Genomic DNA, 19039 nt, shown 5'->3' with positions numbered 1-19039 from the left:
GAACTGCAGTCAAAGAGAATATTGTTAAGCACGTGAGAAGTTCGCTGGGAATTATAGCGTTTGTTACAGAGCGACTGTTGAAATTAAGTGTATCGTAAAGTTGTATTCGGAAAGAATAAACCAGTTTTATTCAAGAAAGGACTTGTGTCGCTAAAGTTTCGTCGGAACGAAGTTACGGAAAATTAAATAACGACTGTAGGGGTAACAATACTTAAAAAAAGGCATCAGAAAAAAAAATTTAATATGTAACCAACACTTTCACTTAAATGTTGCATGACAAATGTGTAGAAAAAAAAAGAAGAGTGAAATTATTGAATAAAAATTTTTTTTTCTCGAAGTAATACATTTAAATTAATTAATTTTTTTAAAACAATATGACAACACTTTTACTTGTTTAGTGTAAAGAGATTTTAACTGATATAAAATACATCAAAATAAGGAACGTATTGAAAATCAGCTACATAGCAATTCATTTGCGACGAAATTCTCTCAAATGAAAGACTTAGAAAAATTAATAGAAAACAATTCAATTTGATAAGTAATTTACCATAGAAATTAGAAACACAGAAATTCACTTTGATGCAAAATTCATCTAAACAACAACGTAAAAAGTACTGAACAAACCAATTCACTCTGATACGAAATCCAGTAAAAGGAGGAATAACTTACTAAAAACTAACACAAAACAATTCACTTTGATGTCGAAATTTGCCAAAGAAGCTACAATATATCAGAAGTTACAAATACAGTAATTCACTTTGATATGAAATTCAACAAACGAAGGAACAACTTATTCGAAATCAGAAACAGAGTAATTACTTCACTTTGATACAAAAATCACCCAAAGGTGGAACAACTTCTTAAGAAAAATTAGGAACACAACACTTCACTTTGATACAAAAATCACCCAAAGGTGGAACAACTTCTTAAGAAAAATTAGGAACACAACAGTTCACTTTGATACAAAAATCAACCAAAGGTGGAACAACTTCTTAAGAAAAATTAGGAACACAACAGTTCACTTTGATACAAAAATCAACCAAAGGTGGAACAACTTCTTAAGAAAAATTAGGAACACAACAGTTCACTTTCATACAAAAATCACCCAAAGGTGGAACAACTTCTTAAGAAAAATTAGGAACACAACAATTGACTTTGATACAAAAATCACCCAAATAAGGAAAGACTTATTACTGAAAATTAGGAACACAACAATTCACTTTGATACAAAAATCAACCAAAGGTGGAACAACTTCTTAAGAAAAATTAGGAACACAACAGTTCACTTTGATACAAAAATCACCCAAAGGTGGAACAACTTCTTAAGGAAAATTTTAAACACAACAATTCAGTATGATACAAAAATCACCCAGAGTTGGAACAACATATTACTGAAAATTAGGAACACAACAATTCAGTATGATACAAAAATCACCCAGAGTTGGAACAACATATTACTGAAAATTAGGAACACAACAACTCACTTTTATGCAGAATTTGCACAAAAAAGGGAAGAATGTAAAATTTTACAGTATCATGTGGTGTGTGGAATCAACAAAAAAAAAAAAAAAAAAAAAAAGAAAAAAGAAGAGAGAGAGAGAGAGAAAAGAAGAAAAACAAATTGAGGAAGCCTGTATATAACATACCAACAAAGCCTATAAATCACACATGCCTTAAAGTAATAATTTCTTATCTATAGGCAATTTTTACAGAGGAGAGTGATGTATTCAAGAGGTAACATTATTAAACAGATGTGATGCTTCATCATTTCACAACACATGTATTCCTGATTATAAAATGTTATTGTAATGTCTTTTCACCAGAATTGCAAAAATGTTTGTTGTACGTTTTGTGACTAAAACAGAAACAAAAGTGACTGCTAAGAACTACTTCAAGAGTTTGTTCTGTTGAGACTAATATCATTCCAACCTCTACAGTATAATCAGTTCACCAACAGTAAATTGGGAAGCCACAATAAAATGAATCACTGTATGTTATAATTTTCAAACACAGATAATGTATTTCTGATAGATACTTACCTTCCCTCACATAAAGGTTTTTCTCTATTAATACTGCCCTCTATATGCTAAAATTTTTCACTTGCTACTAGCCTTGATACTTCCACTTAACCCCATGCATTAAACTTGGTTCAACTGCATTGTAGCATGTAAAGAATCATGCGACAATCCTCCACCAATAGAATATACAATAAATAACAGAAAGTGCCCAGAGATAGAGAAGACAGGGCAAGGCTGGACAAAGTAATGTAAACAACATCCTCAAGCCATCGGAACTGGGAATGATATATCCAGTCCACGGAAGGAGAAAGTCCTCGACCAACCGGGGCTAGACTTGCCAATGGTGTGGAGTGGCTATGTTGCATCAGACCATTACTGGGAGATCAACTCCAGCTTCAAACCATTGGAACCAGTGTTGGTACTTCCAGTCCCTCAATCCATTGGGAGATCAACTCCATCCTCAAACAGTTGAGACCAGGAAAGATACCTCCAGTCTCCAGAATGAAGAGGTCCTCAATCAATGAAAGCCAGGTGTAGTCATAAAATAGAATGGTTAGGGCACATCGGACGATAATTAGGAGACCAACTCCATTATAAAACCGTTGGAACAGGGATTGGTACATCCAGTCCCTGAAAGGAGGAGGTCCTCAACCTATTGGGAGATGAACTCAATCCTCAAACTGTTGAGACTGGGAATGGTAAGTCCAGTCCCCAGAAGGAAAAGGTCCTCAACGAATTTGATCCAGATGTACCCCTAATGTAAAAACGATGATGGTGAGCTAGATAGATTGTAATTGGGAGATCAACTCAATCCTCAGAACCTTTGGGACTGTGATTGAATCATCCAATCTCCAGAAAGCTGGATGTCCTCAACCAATGTGGGAGATCAACTCTATCCAAACCAGCAGTGCTAGAAATGGTTCATCCATCTCACAGTCGGAAGGAGGTCCTCTACCATTCACCTCACTTGTGAGGACTTATGTTGGTTGGTTCAGCTCTAATCCAAAACCAGACAACCTGGAAACTGACATCCAAGCAGCAGGAGGATGAGGGGTCCCAACCACAGATGTTAATTTTCATTATGTGGATCATCTCCAGTTCATAATCAGGCAGCAAGAGGAAAAAAATAATCTATGCAATGGTAGGAGGAGGATTATACACCTGCAGAACACCACTGCCTACTCTCAAATGAGCAAAAAAGAACACATTCAAGAGGAAACCTCCACGGTCCACCACCCCATACATACACCTGGACAGGCAACACTTGCCACTTAGTGGGATCCAGTAAGAAACAAATAGCAAAGTGCTTTAAAGAAAAAAATATATAACTAAAGGTAATTTACCCACCCGAAATGGTAACTGATGGATATAGTGTGCCACAAACGTGTGTGGAGTGGTCCACATGCCCCTGATGATTCCCCCAAAGGATGACAAAAACAAGCAGCCAGACATGGTGAGATGATGTATTCAGTGAGAGGAAACATGAAAATAGCAACAGTCATGAATGGATGAAGAAGAATATGCCAAGTTAATTATTTGGCAAATCCAATGATAAAGGGTAATTGCGGAAAGGTCACTGGATACAGAAGGATTCCAGTAGATAAAGAGTCGGGAATGAGAACCACAGAAAAAACTGTGCATGCCACATAACATTAAAAGCAAGGAATAGACACAGGAGGCGATCCGGATTGGAGTAGGAATAATTGTGTGAAATGGATGGTAGGAAAATTGGAGTGAAGGCAAAATTATCCTCACAAGTAGCAGAAGTCTTGAGAAGGAAGGCTCTATCTGGGTAAAGGAGGACATAAATGCTGTGTCAAAGAATACATGAGACATTAATGGTGAACACACCCAACCAACAACGTTCCAATGCTAAAAGTAGGAAATAGATTTTTACGGTAAGGTGGTACGGGGAACAAAATGCCAAAGGTTCAAAAGGGGGAAGAGACAGGGAATATAGGAAAACAGTAAGATTCAAATTTGGAAGGGGAGAAGGTTGGTGAGGAAAAAGAATCAGAACAAAAAAGTGATTTGACCATAGAAGAGAAAATATGGTAGAACGTGGAAAAACAGAAGGAAGAGGGTAATGCAGACCAATAGCCTGCAATGGTATACACAGAGAAACCCTTGTCAAACAACCAATATAAGATGTCTGAAAAAAGAGGGAGAGTAGGTCAGGAAGGAATGAGGCCACAATGTAGTGATCAATGGCAAAAAACATTACATTTATACTGATAGACAGATAGAGGAAGGATGGACAGAAAGAGAAATAAGAGAAACTGGATGGTACATATGAATGGATGACACTAGTATACGTGAGGTTGACAAAGGAGAAATGGGGAAGGAGGAAGAGATAAAGGTAGTGTTAACTGTAGAGGCTGAAGAAATGGAAACCAAGTTTGAGCTGACCAAAATAGTACTATCAGAAGTAGATTGAATGATGAACAGTACATGGAGGAAGAAGACAGATGGAAAGATAAACATAAAAATACAGGTTCTTCCAGTCTTGGTTGAATGCATCGACTGCTAAAGCTGAAAGATGCAGGAAAGTAGTCCACAAAAGAGGGAGTTTTGTACTCTGATGGGTGGCAAAAGCATCCATCTGGAGCATACCCAACAGAAGACCTATGAATTGAAGGACAACTCTGTGGGGATAATCCTGTTGGGACAAGATAACCAATCCACAACCAGGTTAAATTTACCAAGAATATGGAAAGCCTGCAGATGAATCCATTGGCTTTGGCCAATAAAGTCCAATGTTTGAAAATATAGGGACCAAGAACAAGTGCCCCCTGCTGGGTGATGTAAGAGATGACAGCTGAAGTATTTGTTAATGCAGGTGGGGGTAAGTATAAACTTAACTTTTTGAAGTTGCATAACACTAAATATCCAGAAAATTTTATCAAGTTGCAAAAGTTATATAGTTTAAATTTCATAAAATGTAATTTTAACAATTAGTTTCATTGTGTATATAATTTTTTAAACATAATTCTTACACCTTGTTTTGTTCATCTAAGAATAAGTTTATTAAAAATCAGTACAAAGACAAAAAAAGCATACCAATACCTCTCAACATGTACTGTATTTAAGTGAAAATGCTATAAAATCCACTTATTTACATACGGATTTTGTACATAATATTTACCTATACATAAACATACAAACATAAAGACCAGTTATTGTTTTTATAAAAGAGTAATAAAAAACATGGACAGTTCTTTGGAAATTATTTGTATAATGAAACAAATGTGCACTACAGAAGCATATTTATGCTGCATAACATTTTGTTACCAAATACAGTAGATTCAATAAGAATTTATGTTGAAGAGCTGAGGATAGCCTTATTTGTTTACTTTTGCTCTATGGTGAAAAATGATGGCCAGAAATTCAAATTTCACAAAATATATTTTGATTGGTGTAGTACTACGTTTCAAATTTTATGTACTTTCCTGCTAAAAGCATCCAGACACCCCATGAACTTACCTCTGCAAAGGTCCCTTACATTTTTAATAGGGATGATCAAAAGCATACATTATTAGCTGTGCTGTTTATGATATTGTAATGTATACATCATTTAATAGCTGTACTGATCGTCATATTGCATTGAACAGAAAAGCTTTAGTGACATCATCTGAGACCTAGAATCCTATACTGAAAAGGTGGAGGGGCCAGTGTAGGCACTTAACAGTGAAATCAAATGGAACGCAACCACCTAGAAACAACTGGTGCGCACAGAGACAAAGCCAAAGCACACATGTGGGGCACCATACTACTTCTGGAACAGGCATGCTTTTTCCCCTGTAAGAAGGAAATGATCCTGATGTGGGTGGAAAAAAAAGGATGTACACAAGCTTAATACATTCCAAGAGGTGCAATTCATAGTAAAATGGCACAAGTTCAAATTGTCCTCCATCACACACACAAGACTGGAAATCAGCCAGCTCCCTTTGGTAAAGAACTGCTCTATGAAAGGAAAACCCAAAGCAAATTTGATGCCCACATGAGGAGAAATGGCAAGTAAAGGGACAGTTCATCAAAATATATACAAGAATGGAGAAAAATAACTAGCCTTGGCTAGGTATCTACCCAACCTAAACTGGACAGAGAAGGTTCCACAGCCCATCCTCAGCATTAAGAAGTTGAGGATCACCTAGATAAAAACGAAGTTAGACTAACAAACATTGTAGCTAGAGCATATGGAGTGTGTGATATACATACACCAACCCCAACTGTAAGTTGACAGAGCATCATATGCCAAACAACTGGTAATATTACGAAAAGGACAAACTGGACAAACTCCCAAACCCACCATAGGAGCAAAATGTACAACAAACTGAAACCAGTATTATGGAGTCATGTTGTTGCCTGAACTCAATCATAAGAACAGGGCAATACCTATAACCAGTATTAAGAGCAGAAATTCTAACTCACCCAGCTGTAAATGCAGGGAAGACACATCCTGCATCCAGGATTATGTATAGGATGTGGAACACTTGCTCAACTGTAGGAACAGTGTACATACATCCCATTGCCAGTATTACAAAGCAAAAGAAGTCCCCCAAATTCAACTGTAGGAGCAGGGAAGGAAACCTACAGCAACAGGAATTAATGAGAAGGGGGCCTCTACTGCATTCAACAGTGGGAACAGGGCAGTGTCAACTGGAACCCAGTATTACGAAGATGATCCCGAGTAAGCTGGTCCTGCTCCAACTGGCAATCAGTCCATCTGGGAATAAGCATTCAGGGGAAGGGAACCCAGCTTTGCCCTCTTCTTACTGAGTAGATAAATGTGTGGTTGTATTTTAAGGTAAGTTTCTACTTCACACTCAGGAGGGAGCCTCTTTGGTTCACCACACCAGTGACTGGAACTGGTAAGGACTCCACTTAAAGAAAAAAGGGGGAAGTAAATGTGGTGGGGAGTCAGGAGGAATATCACACTGGAGAAAGTGCAATGGTTGTCCATGATTCCTTATTTTGAAAAGCAGACTATCCCCGATGTATGCAATCAAAGGGCCAGCAGGGATAGTCAAAAGTCTTCTTTGGCTTTATTCATGATAGTCCATGAGTGACAGTCCACCACTAGAGATACATAAGTATATACCACTAGTTGTTTTGCAGAACATCCAATCTATACACTGAGCATTATAGCTCCACTGGTATATAGTGCAGGTTTGAGTAAAAACACACCTGACTAGGCAACACTTTGCCACAAAGTGGGATCCTATGTGTAGTGGTAAAAGAGGGTCCCTGAAAAGAAAATATAAATGAAATGTTGTGAAAAGACATACCCCAGTCAAAGGCAAATGGACATTTGTAAAATTGCCACAGGAGGGATATGATATCCACCTGAGAAAGATACAGCCAGATAGTGCAGATAATGAGTGACTAGGGAACAGGGAGTAATCCACATTCCAGCCCTAACAATTTCTTCCAATGGATGGCAAAGACAAGCAGCCAAAGACATGGTGATATGGCAAATTTGAGGAAAGAAACATCAAGGAGGCAGTAACCTTCTGTGGTTAAGTCTGAATATGCCAGCCTAAGGAGTAGATAAACCCAACCAGTTAGTGTGACAGGGGATAAAGTGTGGGAAACAGAAGTGTTCCAGGGAATAAAAGGTCAAAAACATGAACCTCAAAAGAAGGTAGTATGTGCCATATAACACAACAGAGAACAAACTTGACAAGGAAGCTGATCGGGAATAAAATTGGGGTACAATTAGGAGATGGAAGATAAAGGAATGGGTGTGAAAACCAAATGGCCTACCCAGGAAGAAGGACCAGTCTGGATATATGATGACATAAGAGAAATGGTAGAGGATTCTGGTAACATTAATAGCATAAAAATCTGATCGATGATGTTCGCAAGCTAGGAGTAGGAATTATCAGCATTTTAAGAGAAGTAATTGTATGCAAACACAGTAAAAGAAAACTGTTAAAAAAGGTATTGAAATGTTAAAGAAGTACAATCGCAAACAATAGTCACATTTGAAAAACACACATCTAACCGATATGCCAGTTGAGAAAATGAGCAATGAGCAGGAACATTAGAGGGAGCTAGCTGTACCAATACAGGTAGCACAATACTACTAGTGGAAGGTGGTCACATGTTATATACATGTTCAAAAGTGGTGCAAAATGTTTGAGGTATACAGATGGTGCACTGAGCATTAAAATTTTTTAGCAATGCTTAGGAGACAGAAAGAAGATTGAGACAGCTTTGTGTGAGCGGAAGAAAGACCACATCAGAAACAATTTTCAGGAGAAAGCATGCCATGTAACCAAGGAGGAGATGGTTCACAGAACCAAGTCCAAAAAATCTAGTTGCATCAATCGCATCTGCATGGGACTGTACAGCAAAGGAAGGGGGAGGGAAAAGGTTGTCTAAGTCTTCATCTTCCTGTCAATCATCCTGGCGAATTATTGCTGAAACTTCCTTTGCCATTAAGTTGGTCACACCAGATGTCACAGCAACAGGTGGTTGATCTAAGGTAGTAGTAGAAGCAGTTGAAGAAGTCATAAGAATAAAATTGCAAATTCATAATTGAATTTGAAATGGGTAAATAACCCAAGATGGAAAGTTTAGGTAAACAAAAAAAAATTTACAAAATAGAAATGCTTTTAAACTACCAAAGATGACAGTTACATATAAAGAACTAAGAACTAAACTATGAACAAGTTTAAGCAAAATTCGAAATCTCAAAGCTCGGTGAGCAGTAAGTCTAACCACTTGGATACCAAATCAAAAAGTGAGGTTAGACTCTATAAATCAAGGATAGAGATAGCTGCGCAAGGAGAATGTGTCATACTCCTATTGGTCGATGGTTTTCACATAATTATTTACATGCTACAACACATATGTATGAAGGCTAGTGGTGATCATACAGAGGGCAGTAATAATGAAGAAAAGTTTTTATGTGAGAATAGGTAAGGTATTATATCAAAAATTTTAGTATATTATTGTTTTACATATAAAAATTGACTTACAGCCTGATTTAAGGATTTTAAGTTTTATTTTTAATAAAAGAACTGATACACCTATATATTTTCAAAATATTCATACAATAGATATTAAACACAAAAATATTTGAATTTTTAGGTCTTTACTCCTAAGCCACATCATGTTGGAAGAGGCTCATGGAATCTGAAAGTGTCAGACACAACTCTCCACACACTTCCATCATTTCCCTGTTTGGCTGTCAACAGGAAGGACTCGGAAAACTTGCACCTGTTCTTCCCAGAAAACTTTATATTCCCAGCAGCATGAACAAGGATTGTTGTCTGCCCTTGAACAAATTCATCTACGATGGAAATAATGTAGTATTTTATTCTACCTTAAGACTATGTCTCTCAGGCCATAGTTAATCAATGTGGAAAGTTTTTCCATAAACAAGTACATATATACACTAACAAAAAAATAGTTATATCAACTTAAATAATTATTAGGATAATGAAATATAAATAACTATTTAGTAATTAATCATTCAAAATCAAAGCAATGAAACTTTATTGCAATAACTAATATAAACCTTACTAGGTAATACAAGCCAACTATAGAACAATAATCCAAATTCAAGTTACCTTTTAGTATTAATCCAAAAGAGAAAAGTTATTTTTTTTTAATCTGCACATAAACCCACCTAAAATTGGCTGAGCATCTAAGCTAAGAAGATCACTTTCACTAGCTGGGAGATTTTGAAAAAACTTTCCAATATTTTCTCTTCCAGTGACATAGTTTCCATTCCAGACAACGTTTCCAGACTGTTCATACAAGTTGGAAATTAGCTAAAAAATGTGGAAAAATCAATACAAGTTTAATATTTCAAAGACATTTCTGTTCACACTTAAATATTAGCATTTCAAAACTTTAGCTCATCATCAGAGAAAGATAACCAAAAATATAAAATGGATACTTATTTCACTTTTTTTAAATTAGTAGCACATGTTAACTTAAACAAACAATAAAATCTCCTACGATTCCACACGTATTTGTTGTTCGAACAGATTACTGGAAAATTTAATTTCAACTTAGATGAGTTTTAGGTATTAAACTATTTGTCACAAAATCATATTAAATAAACCCATTTTCCTAAACATAACTACTTGTTTAATAAGTTGAGCCAAGTTTTAGAAGGATTCTATCATTTCACTTTCACAAAGCTTCATTCAGTCTATTATAACCATCACTGAAAATAAAATACTAAAATGTGTTGCAAATAGCATCAGAACAAGATTATAATTAAGTTCTACCAAAAATTGGGAGGATTATATCATTCCTTTGCCATAAATCAGTCTAACAAAAAAACACTGAAAAAAATGAGTGAAAACTATCAAATACAGATCAAGATGAGATGATTAGTAAGTTCTGCCAACAATTCAAAATTCCCTTGTCACAGAACAGTTTCACTCAATCTGATAAAACTTGTTATGAAAATATCAGTAGAAGCTGTTTAAAACAGCATCCACAAGAAACATTGAACTCAGCACATAGAAAAAATAACATTAATATTTCAGAATTGAATTTTAGTCACTGCTTTAACATTGTTATCCAATATCCACTAATTATTATAGATATGATGCTGTGCACATACAAATATCCGAATAAGGAGAATGAAACCAAGTGGTCAACATTTCAGACAAACATCATCATGGATGAGGGGTCTGCCTGACACACTAATTTCATATTTTAAATTTGTAATGTTTAATTTTTGTACCTTCAGATAAATCTACACTTGTTTCATATTACTGTTACACTGTGTACACTAAAATGTCTTTTATACTGAAATATGATCTTGGAATTATGGTTTTATGGCACCAATACATGTTACTTATTTATAATAAAATTTAAACATCAATGCTTTTTAATAAATTCTAGAACCTGAAAAATTAAAGAATGTCCAATCTATATTAAAAGAGGATTGCTATTTAATTTTCTTGCATGTGGTGAAAGTAACAGACCTGAGTCAAAACTAGTGATGATGCAAAGGAAAACTGGTAGGGGGCAATTGCCTCCAGGTGATACCCAAAGGGTGGCGCCATCTGGTGCTAGTCACCAATTTTTTAAATATTATATTTTATTTCAGATATTCATTTAATATTTGTATCCTTTTATTTATTGATTTAATTTTTTAAAATTTTCTTGCAGTTTTAGATACAATTTTCTCATTGAATTTCCATAGTAATTGGACATAACTCTAAAGACCTAAAATGGCATCCAAAAAATTTTCCACAAGGTCATCAAGTGTAGGCCTACAACATCAACTATTGTTCAATATAAAGTTTAATTTTACTTACAAACATAAAACCACCCATTAAAGATGATTGGAAAGAAATTTAGTGGAATTCAGAAAATAAAACAAAGTTAAAGAATGTGTAGAAGCGAAAATATCAAGTAAATTAATGACTGCTTTTTAGAAGGGGTAAAAAATGAGTAAGAAAAAAGATGATAAAGAGGAAAGTCCAGATTCACCAAAGTCAAGAGACAATGAAAGGGGAGAATATCAAAATAAACAATGGAAATGTGGAAGACCCAGGTGAGAATGCTGAGTAACCAGAGAAGAGCTAGGATGAGAAAGAAGAGATAACTGGTGAAGACAACAATTTCAGTTGCAGTGTGACTGAAAGTGCCAAAGCTGATTCTGATCTGAACTTTACTCAACCAGCTGTCCTGATTTTCAAGGATGTTGGTTACATTAAATTTTCATCAAGTGGGTAACCTTGTATTGAATAATCTCTTAAAAAGGTGATGTTGAAACTTTGGGCTAACTCCTTCCATAATGCAGGTGTTATCCTCCACAGAGTACAACACTGAATACTGGACAAAGGCTGTGAACCGAGGGTTGACCAAAAAATAGTTCATCAAAGACCTACATAATGGAGAACTTGTTCCATGCACACAGCTAACATATTCAGTGATGAAAGAAGCCACAATCTGTTTCCATTGTTTACTCTTTTCATACAGTCCCTCAAATTCAAAATTGGCCTCTGAATTGGAATCTGGTCTATCCAATTGGAAGAAAATAGAGAACCTGAAAAATATTGAGGAAAATTCATACCATTGGAGGGCATTCAACAAATGGAAAGAGATGGAGCGGGTAGTGACAGAACAAGGTGGGGTGTATGAAGTCTTAAACAAGCAAATTTGGGACGAACGATATCATTGGAGGGAGGTTTTAAGGAGACTTCTGGACGTGATAAAGCTCCTCTCTTTACACAACCTTGCTTTAATAGGTCACGTAGAGAACATGGACGATCCTATTCCCAGAGATTTTCTAACAGTTCTTGTCAACTATGATCTAGTGATAGCCCACCATCTATTGAAAGGTCGAGAAAACCCACACTCATTGTCCTATTTATCACACAACCTCCAAAATGAATTCATTTCTCTGTTATCCAACACAGTTAGAAACAAATCATAGGTGAGATCAAGGAAGCAAAATACTTTGGTATTCTTTTCGACTCAACTACTGATACGTCACACACAGAGCAACTGTCCGAAATAATTCGCTATGTCCAACTTAATTTAGACATTGATGAAGTAGTTACATGGGAAACATTGTCAATTTCTTGGAACTTGAGAAGATTGAAGCTACTGGATATGAGGACATAATCAGTGAGAAAATTTGTAAATATGGGTTGGATTTTTTTGACTGTTGGGCTAAAATGTATGACAACACAGCTGTTATGTCAGGATATCTCAGTGGCATTCAAGCAAGGTTCTGTGAGAGAAACTCCAAGGCAACGTTTATAAATTGTGACAACCGCTCTTTTCACTTGGCAGGAATACATACAGCATCCGTTGATTCCTTCATAATGAAATTCTTTGGAGCAGTAGAACAAATATATGTCTTCTTCTCTGGATCAACCACTCAATGGAAGAAGATGAAAGAAAAACTGAACTTAGTTGTGAAAAAAGAATCTTACACTTATTAGAGTGCTATAGAAGGGGTGGTGTACATAATTGTAAGTTCATCTGAGGATCTTATTAAGCTTCTTCAATCTCTGAATGAAGGTGAACTAGAGACAGCTGATACAAGAGCAAAAGCTGGGACACTCTTTAACAGTCTTCTGGCTTTTCATTTTGTTTATTTCTTACACTTTTGGAAACAGGTCTGACAAAATTTCAATGTTGTTGAAAAATGTCTCTGAATTTGAATTAGCAATAAGTTGATCTCTTCACAATTAACAATGGCCTTGAGTTTGCTGAAACATGGGACATCACTACTGGTAGATGTGTTAGACATAGACACAATACCTGGTGAGGAAGCAACGGATTAGGGACTAACTCTTGTGCAAGATATAAGCAGGATAATAAACCTCGCTTTAGGCAGACTGGTTCATGAAATCCAGGATTGTAGCAAATGATTTCAAGATATGAATTGGATGTCAAATCCCTCATCAGTGGTGACATTGATCTAGACACACTGCTACTCAGGTGTGCTGATTTTGCCAATACATATGAATATGATGTCATGGGAAAGCCACTTTATCAAGATATATTGGATTGCCATATGCTGTTTTGGAAATAACAAAATTCAGAAGCTTCACTACCAGAAACTCCAAAAAAGTTGCTGAAGGCAATAGGGGAAAGATGTTTTTCCAAACCTGTGAACAGCCTTGCAAATTTTATAGACAATGCCTGGTTCTGTTGCACATTGGAAGAGATCTTTCAGTAAGTTAAAAATCATAAACATAAACTTAGCCATTCTTTTGATCGAGAAAGAATCTTTTGACCATATCATTGACCAGCTTACTGCAAAAAAGGCACAAAAATAGAACATCTAAACACCAATAAACAAAATGGCCAAGTTTCCCATGCAACCTCTGAATTTTTCAAGCTGGAGCTTATATTGGCTATGTGATTTGTGTGATATAAATGTATGTTTCTATCTGAGAAATTTGCTTTGTTTTAACTATATGCTTTGTGGTGCATGTGTGGTTCATTAATGGAATTACAAGATGACAGATGAGATGGCATGAGGTGGAAGGCCATGTGTTTAAATTTAGGTGAATGGGATGTTACAGAGTACTATTTTTTTCATGCAGACAGGGGAGCCAAAAAAAAGCACTGTTCCCAGGCACAGCAAATCCAAAAGCCACAAATGGACTAAATAGAACATTTGTTCACATAACATCCGATGAAATACTTCAAAACAGAATGTGACTAAATAAAACACTACAGTATAATGTGACTACACACAACAAAACATTAAAGAACATAGTAACTCTATACAACAAGACATTCTAGAAAACAGTGTGTCTGTAGACAACCAGACATTCTAGAAAACAGTGTCTGTATACAACAAAATACTCCAGAACAAAATGTGACTGCATACAAGAAATTACTCCACAATATGATGGATTTATGAAACATAAATCTTAGTCGTACTGTACACAAGTTAACCACATAGACAATAAATATCATTTTCTTTATTTTTGTTGAACATCACTTGTTATTACTTGATGTTTCAGAAGTTACTAATTACATCATCAGCAATGTTAATTCAAATCATAAAATCATTCAACACATTTTAAGTCCTAGTGCATCATCACTTCTTAGCTGAACATTTTTTAATCAACTGTAATTAAAATCATGTACTTACTCTTCTAGACTATGCTTTTAAAATCTAGTTCAATTACAAAAATCTACACAAAGAAATAACCTTTACAAAGAATATCTTAAAAGATAACAGTTTTCCTGAAACCCTACTACTTAAAATAACTTGTACTTTATGCAACAACAAATATGAAAAGCTCTCAACAATGCCAACTGTTCAACGCTATCCCATTACTTGGGGAAAATAGCAAAATGTTAAAGCTTGATGGATGGTTTAAGTCATGTATATATATATAATATACGAGGAAGTTTCTTTATTGGTATCAACAGTCTGTGGTAACAATGGCTGATAAATTTTGGCATTTCAGTTAACTTCCCCTTCCTATCTTCAGGGAACCTTAAGAGAACACATTACAAAATTAATCAAATCATTTTACACACAGGTTAAATTAAGAATAATATTAAAGTTTGATTGATGAACCCCTTTAAGAATAAAAATTTCATTTCAACCCTGTTATGTCCATGAATCAATTACACTTATATTGGTAAACAAATTGCCATTTACATGTCTGAACCCATGCAGACGAAAGACGTTCAAAACGTCGTCCTCTACACTTGTTTTTTTTACAACAGACAGTTGCTGTCCATTCCAGTATATTCCATTGTTATAGTATGAATAGCATTCACTTTAATGTTTGTTTTAATTAAAGAATTTTCAGCTAAGGGTGATGATGAAGTATGATTCAAAATGCATTAATTTGTTGTTCTGAAATAAATGTGCTGATGATAGAACTGGCATTCATCATCTCTGTGCCCACTTTAATATAATAAGACTGAATAATACAATTTCACTATATAAAACAAACCCCTCTAGAACAGTGTTTTTCAACCATTGGTCAGTGGACCAGTGCTGGCCTATCACAACCACCTTGATCCATGGGATTTCATGAAAATGAACAGACTAAAGCTGATAAAATATTCATACATAAATTGTAATGTTTTTTTTATTGTATTTGCCTTTTAGTGGTCTACAACAGTTTAGGGAGGCAGCAAGCCAGTCCCTGGTATCAAACAGGCTGAGAAATATTAATCTAGAACACAATGGCTGTATATACAAACAAACACTCTAGAGTACAATGTGACTGTATACAGCAAATCCCTCCAGAATACACTGTGACAGTACGTAACAAAACACATCAAAACAACTTATGACTACAAACAACAAAACATTCCACACTACAGTGAGACCATTTTTTTCACCTACAGAATCATCATTGTTACACAAAATTTAGAAACAACTTCTTTATCTACAAATTCATGAATGGTACACATATTTTAAGAGAAAGTTTTTCACCTAGAAAACCATGAATGTTAGAGAAACTTAAAAATCTCTTAACCTACAAAACAAGGAATATTTTATGCATTTATAGACAATTTTTTCAGTTACAGAACAATAAATGTTGTACAGGTTTTACCAACAATATCTTCATATACAAAGTCATGAATGCAGAACAGAATTTTAAGACAATTTCATCACCTACAAAGTCAAGAATGTTGTAGAGAACTTAGAGACAATTTCTCCACCTACATGCCGCTGCTTGTCAAATTTCTCATAGTAGATTCTGGCAAATTCTTCTCCAGACTGACAAGCCTGACTTATTTGTGTTTTCCTGTCCTTTAAAAAACAAAACAAAAACAAGTTAACCTACTGTTGAAACAACTAAAAACATTAAAAGTATTACAGATTAAAAAGTTCCTAAAAACATTCTATCTCAAGCTAAGAGTAGCTTTCATATTCTTTTCTGTATTATATAATAAATCTGTGAGTAAATGGTTCTTTAAAATTTCTCTGAGCACAGAATATTTTGCAATTACTTCTGTGAGTGCAGAATTCCTTAACATTTCAAAGTTTACAATCTATGCATCAATAATCCCTTAACACAGGCCTTGACAAATATTTTCAGATTTAGGAGTCAGCCCCAAAACTCAGGAATCAGATGTGCCTAACCTAACTTCCCTACTGTTTGTACCGGGAAATGTGGGATAAGTATAATTTATTTACTCTCACAGTAACAAGTGCATGCTATCGATCACATGATATCAACAACCACATGATAGTATTGCCTGAACTAACTGCCTCTGCTCTCATCTAAGTTTACAGATGGGGGGGGGGGATGTGGATAACTTGGGGAGTCCCAAGGAATGATACTCCAGAGACAGTGCAATTGGTGAATCACAATCCCTATTTTCAAAAGCAAAACGATCCCAATTTATTCCATCCAGGGGTCAGCAGGGATGGGGAAAATCCCCTTATGCTTTACTCATAATAGTCCATGAGTGGCAGTCCAGTAGTGTATATAATTGTTTACCACCTGGAAAGCCACAAGGTGGTTTTATGGAAAACCCCATCTCAACAGAGCTTGTTTCTACTATGAAAATTTTTTATCGGTCTACTGGCAGCTAGTGCGGATTTTGAATGAAGCATACCTGGCCAGGCAACACCTGCCACTGAGTGGGATCCAAATCAGAATGACGAGAGGGTCCCTAAAAAAGAATAGAAACAAACACAAAAGAAATGAAGTCACTCAACTCTCTCACAATCTAACTGGGACATATAGAATAGCCACAGGAGGTAACCAAAAACCATTTGAGGAGGCAACTACCAAATCATGTAAATAATGAGAAATAAATGTATTAAGCATGGTCCACATACCAGACTATACAATCTCCTCCAGCGGGCGATGCAACAAAGCCACCAGGGATATTGAGATATGGTGAACTTGTTGAGATGATACCCAAAAAAAAGCCTCCACTCCTCCAATGAAACTACAAAGTAAGCAATATGAACCAATTGATGAACCCAACCTGTAAAAGTGACAAGTGATAAGTCATGTGACACTGTAGAATCCCAGTGGAGAAACAAATGGTGACATGAGCCCCGAAACTCTTCAGTGTGTGCAAAATAACACCAGAGAGACTGGATCAGAGCAGTCATAAAAATGAGAGTTGGAAGGAAGATAAATAGGAGAAAAAGCCTTATCTCCTTCTCTACCTGCTGAACATAAGTGGAATGGTAAAGAGTCCTGTGAACATGAATCACAAACACATCTTAAATGGAAAAGGTACTATGTGGGAGTAAGAATAGACTTCCCCTTTTTGATGATAAAACCAGCTCTTGCAGTTTCGGATAAAAGAGCTCAAGTGTGAAGTCCTGCCAAGTGGCGAGAAGGAGTGAGATGAAGACAGTCATCCATATAATGTGAATGCCCAATAAGTGAAGATGATTTGAAAACTCTGCAATTGGAATATGAAGATAGGCATCAGTGACATCAAACTTAGTCATCCACAGACTGGGTGAAAAGAGCCACCGAATGGAAAGAAATTACTCCATCGTAAACTGAGGAAGATGGAAGAAATGACTGAGATGAGAAAGGTTGATGACAGGTTGACAATCACTATCTACTTTGGAACTACAAACAGACAGAAATACAAACTCTTGAGAAAGGAGTCAATGTGCTCTTCAGCCACTTTGTGCAGAAGATCCTGAATTGTGGATGTAAGAGGATCCTTGGAAAGTGGAAAGACAACAGGTATGAGAGAGAATGCAGGAGGAGATGTGAAATGAAGAACTAATCCTCTCATAAGAACATGAATGACTCAATGATCTGAGGTGAAGGTCTCCCATACTGATACGAATTGTCCGAGTTGAGCCTTCACAGGACTGGATGCCATAGGGTAGTCACAGACACCATTACCATTGTCTGCACTCCACACGAGAGGCTAGGATCAAAAGACAAGAGTGGAGACAGTCCACATCCACCCTAGATTCCTTGGAATCTAGAATACCTGCAAGAATCAATTGTCTGAGAAAAGAAGCTTCTCTGAGATCTCTATGGGGAAAAAAAGGAAGTCAAACCCCCTCAAGCAAGGCATCTCTATCCAAAAGAGCCCAGCAACAAACCTACCAAGAGACCAAGGAGAGAGCAGAAGCCGATAACCTTACCAAAGTAGAAGTCAATAAATGACAAGATCCTCTGAAAATTGAGCAGATGATCTGTGATAGACCTTAGACAACAGTTACAAAGAAGATAAAAAATGCAAAACTATTTTAAATGGAAGGACAAACTTGGGAAAACTGAGTATGGTTACAACAAATAGTGGCATCAGGCATGGAACCCCAAATAGGAAGATGAGAATCTAACTTCTCAGAATCCAAATATGGGTTCTCCAAGCAATGGAAAGCTAAGGCATGTTGATCTGACAAACAAGGAGGAAAAGGCATGGCAACACCCTCTCTCAAGTGATCATCAAATGTCCTAGCATGCACAGCAATGTCTGGCAAAAGTAGAAAGACCAGGTAATCAGCCAGATGACTTTCCCCTAACAAAGAAGAAGAGTCGTAAGCTACAGGAGAAATAATGAATCTAAGTTTCAAATGGACAGCAACTGCCTGTTGTAGAAACGTT

At 36.1% G+C, this 19039-nt stretch overlaps 1 protein-coding gene across 1 annotated transcript in view; it reads right to left on the bottom strand.

Annotated features, from left to right (window-relative positions):
• Window positions 1-9020: 9020 nt before the first annotated feature.
• LOC106458539 (NTF2-related export protein 1-like) overlaps window positions 9021-19039 on the bottom strand; it is an 18802-nt gene continuing 8783 nt past the window's right edge. Inside the window, exons 2-4 of the mRNA XM_013918058.2 lie at window positions 16162-16248; window positions 9658-9802; window positions 9021-9318 (exon numbers count right to left, since the gene is read on the bottom strand). Of these exons, the coding sequence (XP_013773512.1) occupies window positions 9137-9318; window positions 9658-9802; window positions 16162-16248 (414 nt within the window). The 3' untranslated portion in view covers window positions 9021-9136. The remainder of the gene's footprint in view (window positions 9319-9657; window positions 9803-16161; window positions 16249-19039) is intronic.

The sequence above is a fragment of the Limulus polyphemus genome, unplaced genomic scaffold, assembly GCF_000517525.1.
Source record: "Limulus polyphemus unplaced genomic scaffold, Limulus_polyphemus-2.1.2 Scaffold482, whole genome shotgun sequence".
NCBI lineage: Eukaryota > Metazoa > Arthropoda > Merostomata > Xiphosura > Limulidae > Limulus > Limulus polyphemus.
The sequence above is the reverse complement of the archived record's forward strand: the minus strand, read 5'-3'. Positions and strand labels throughout refer to the sequence as shown.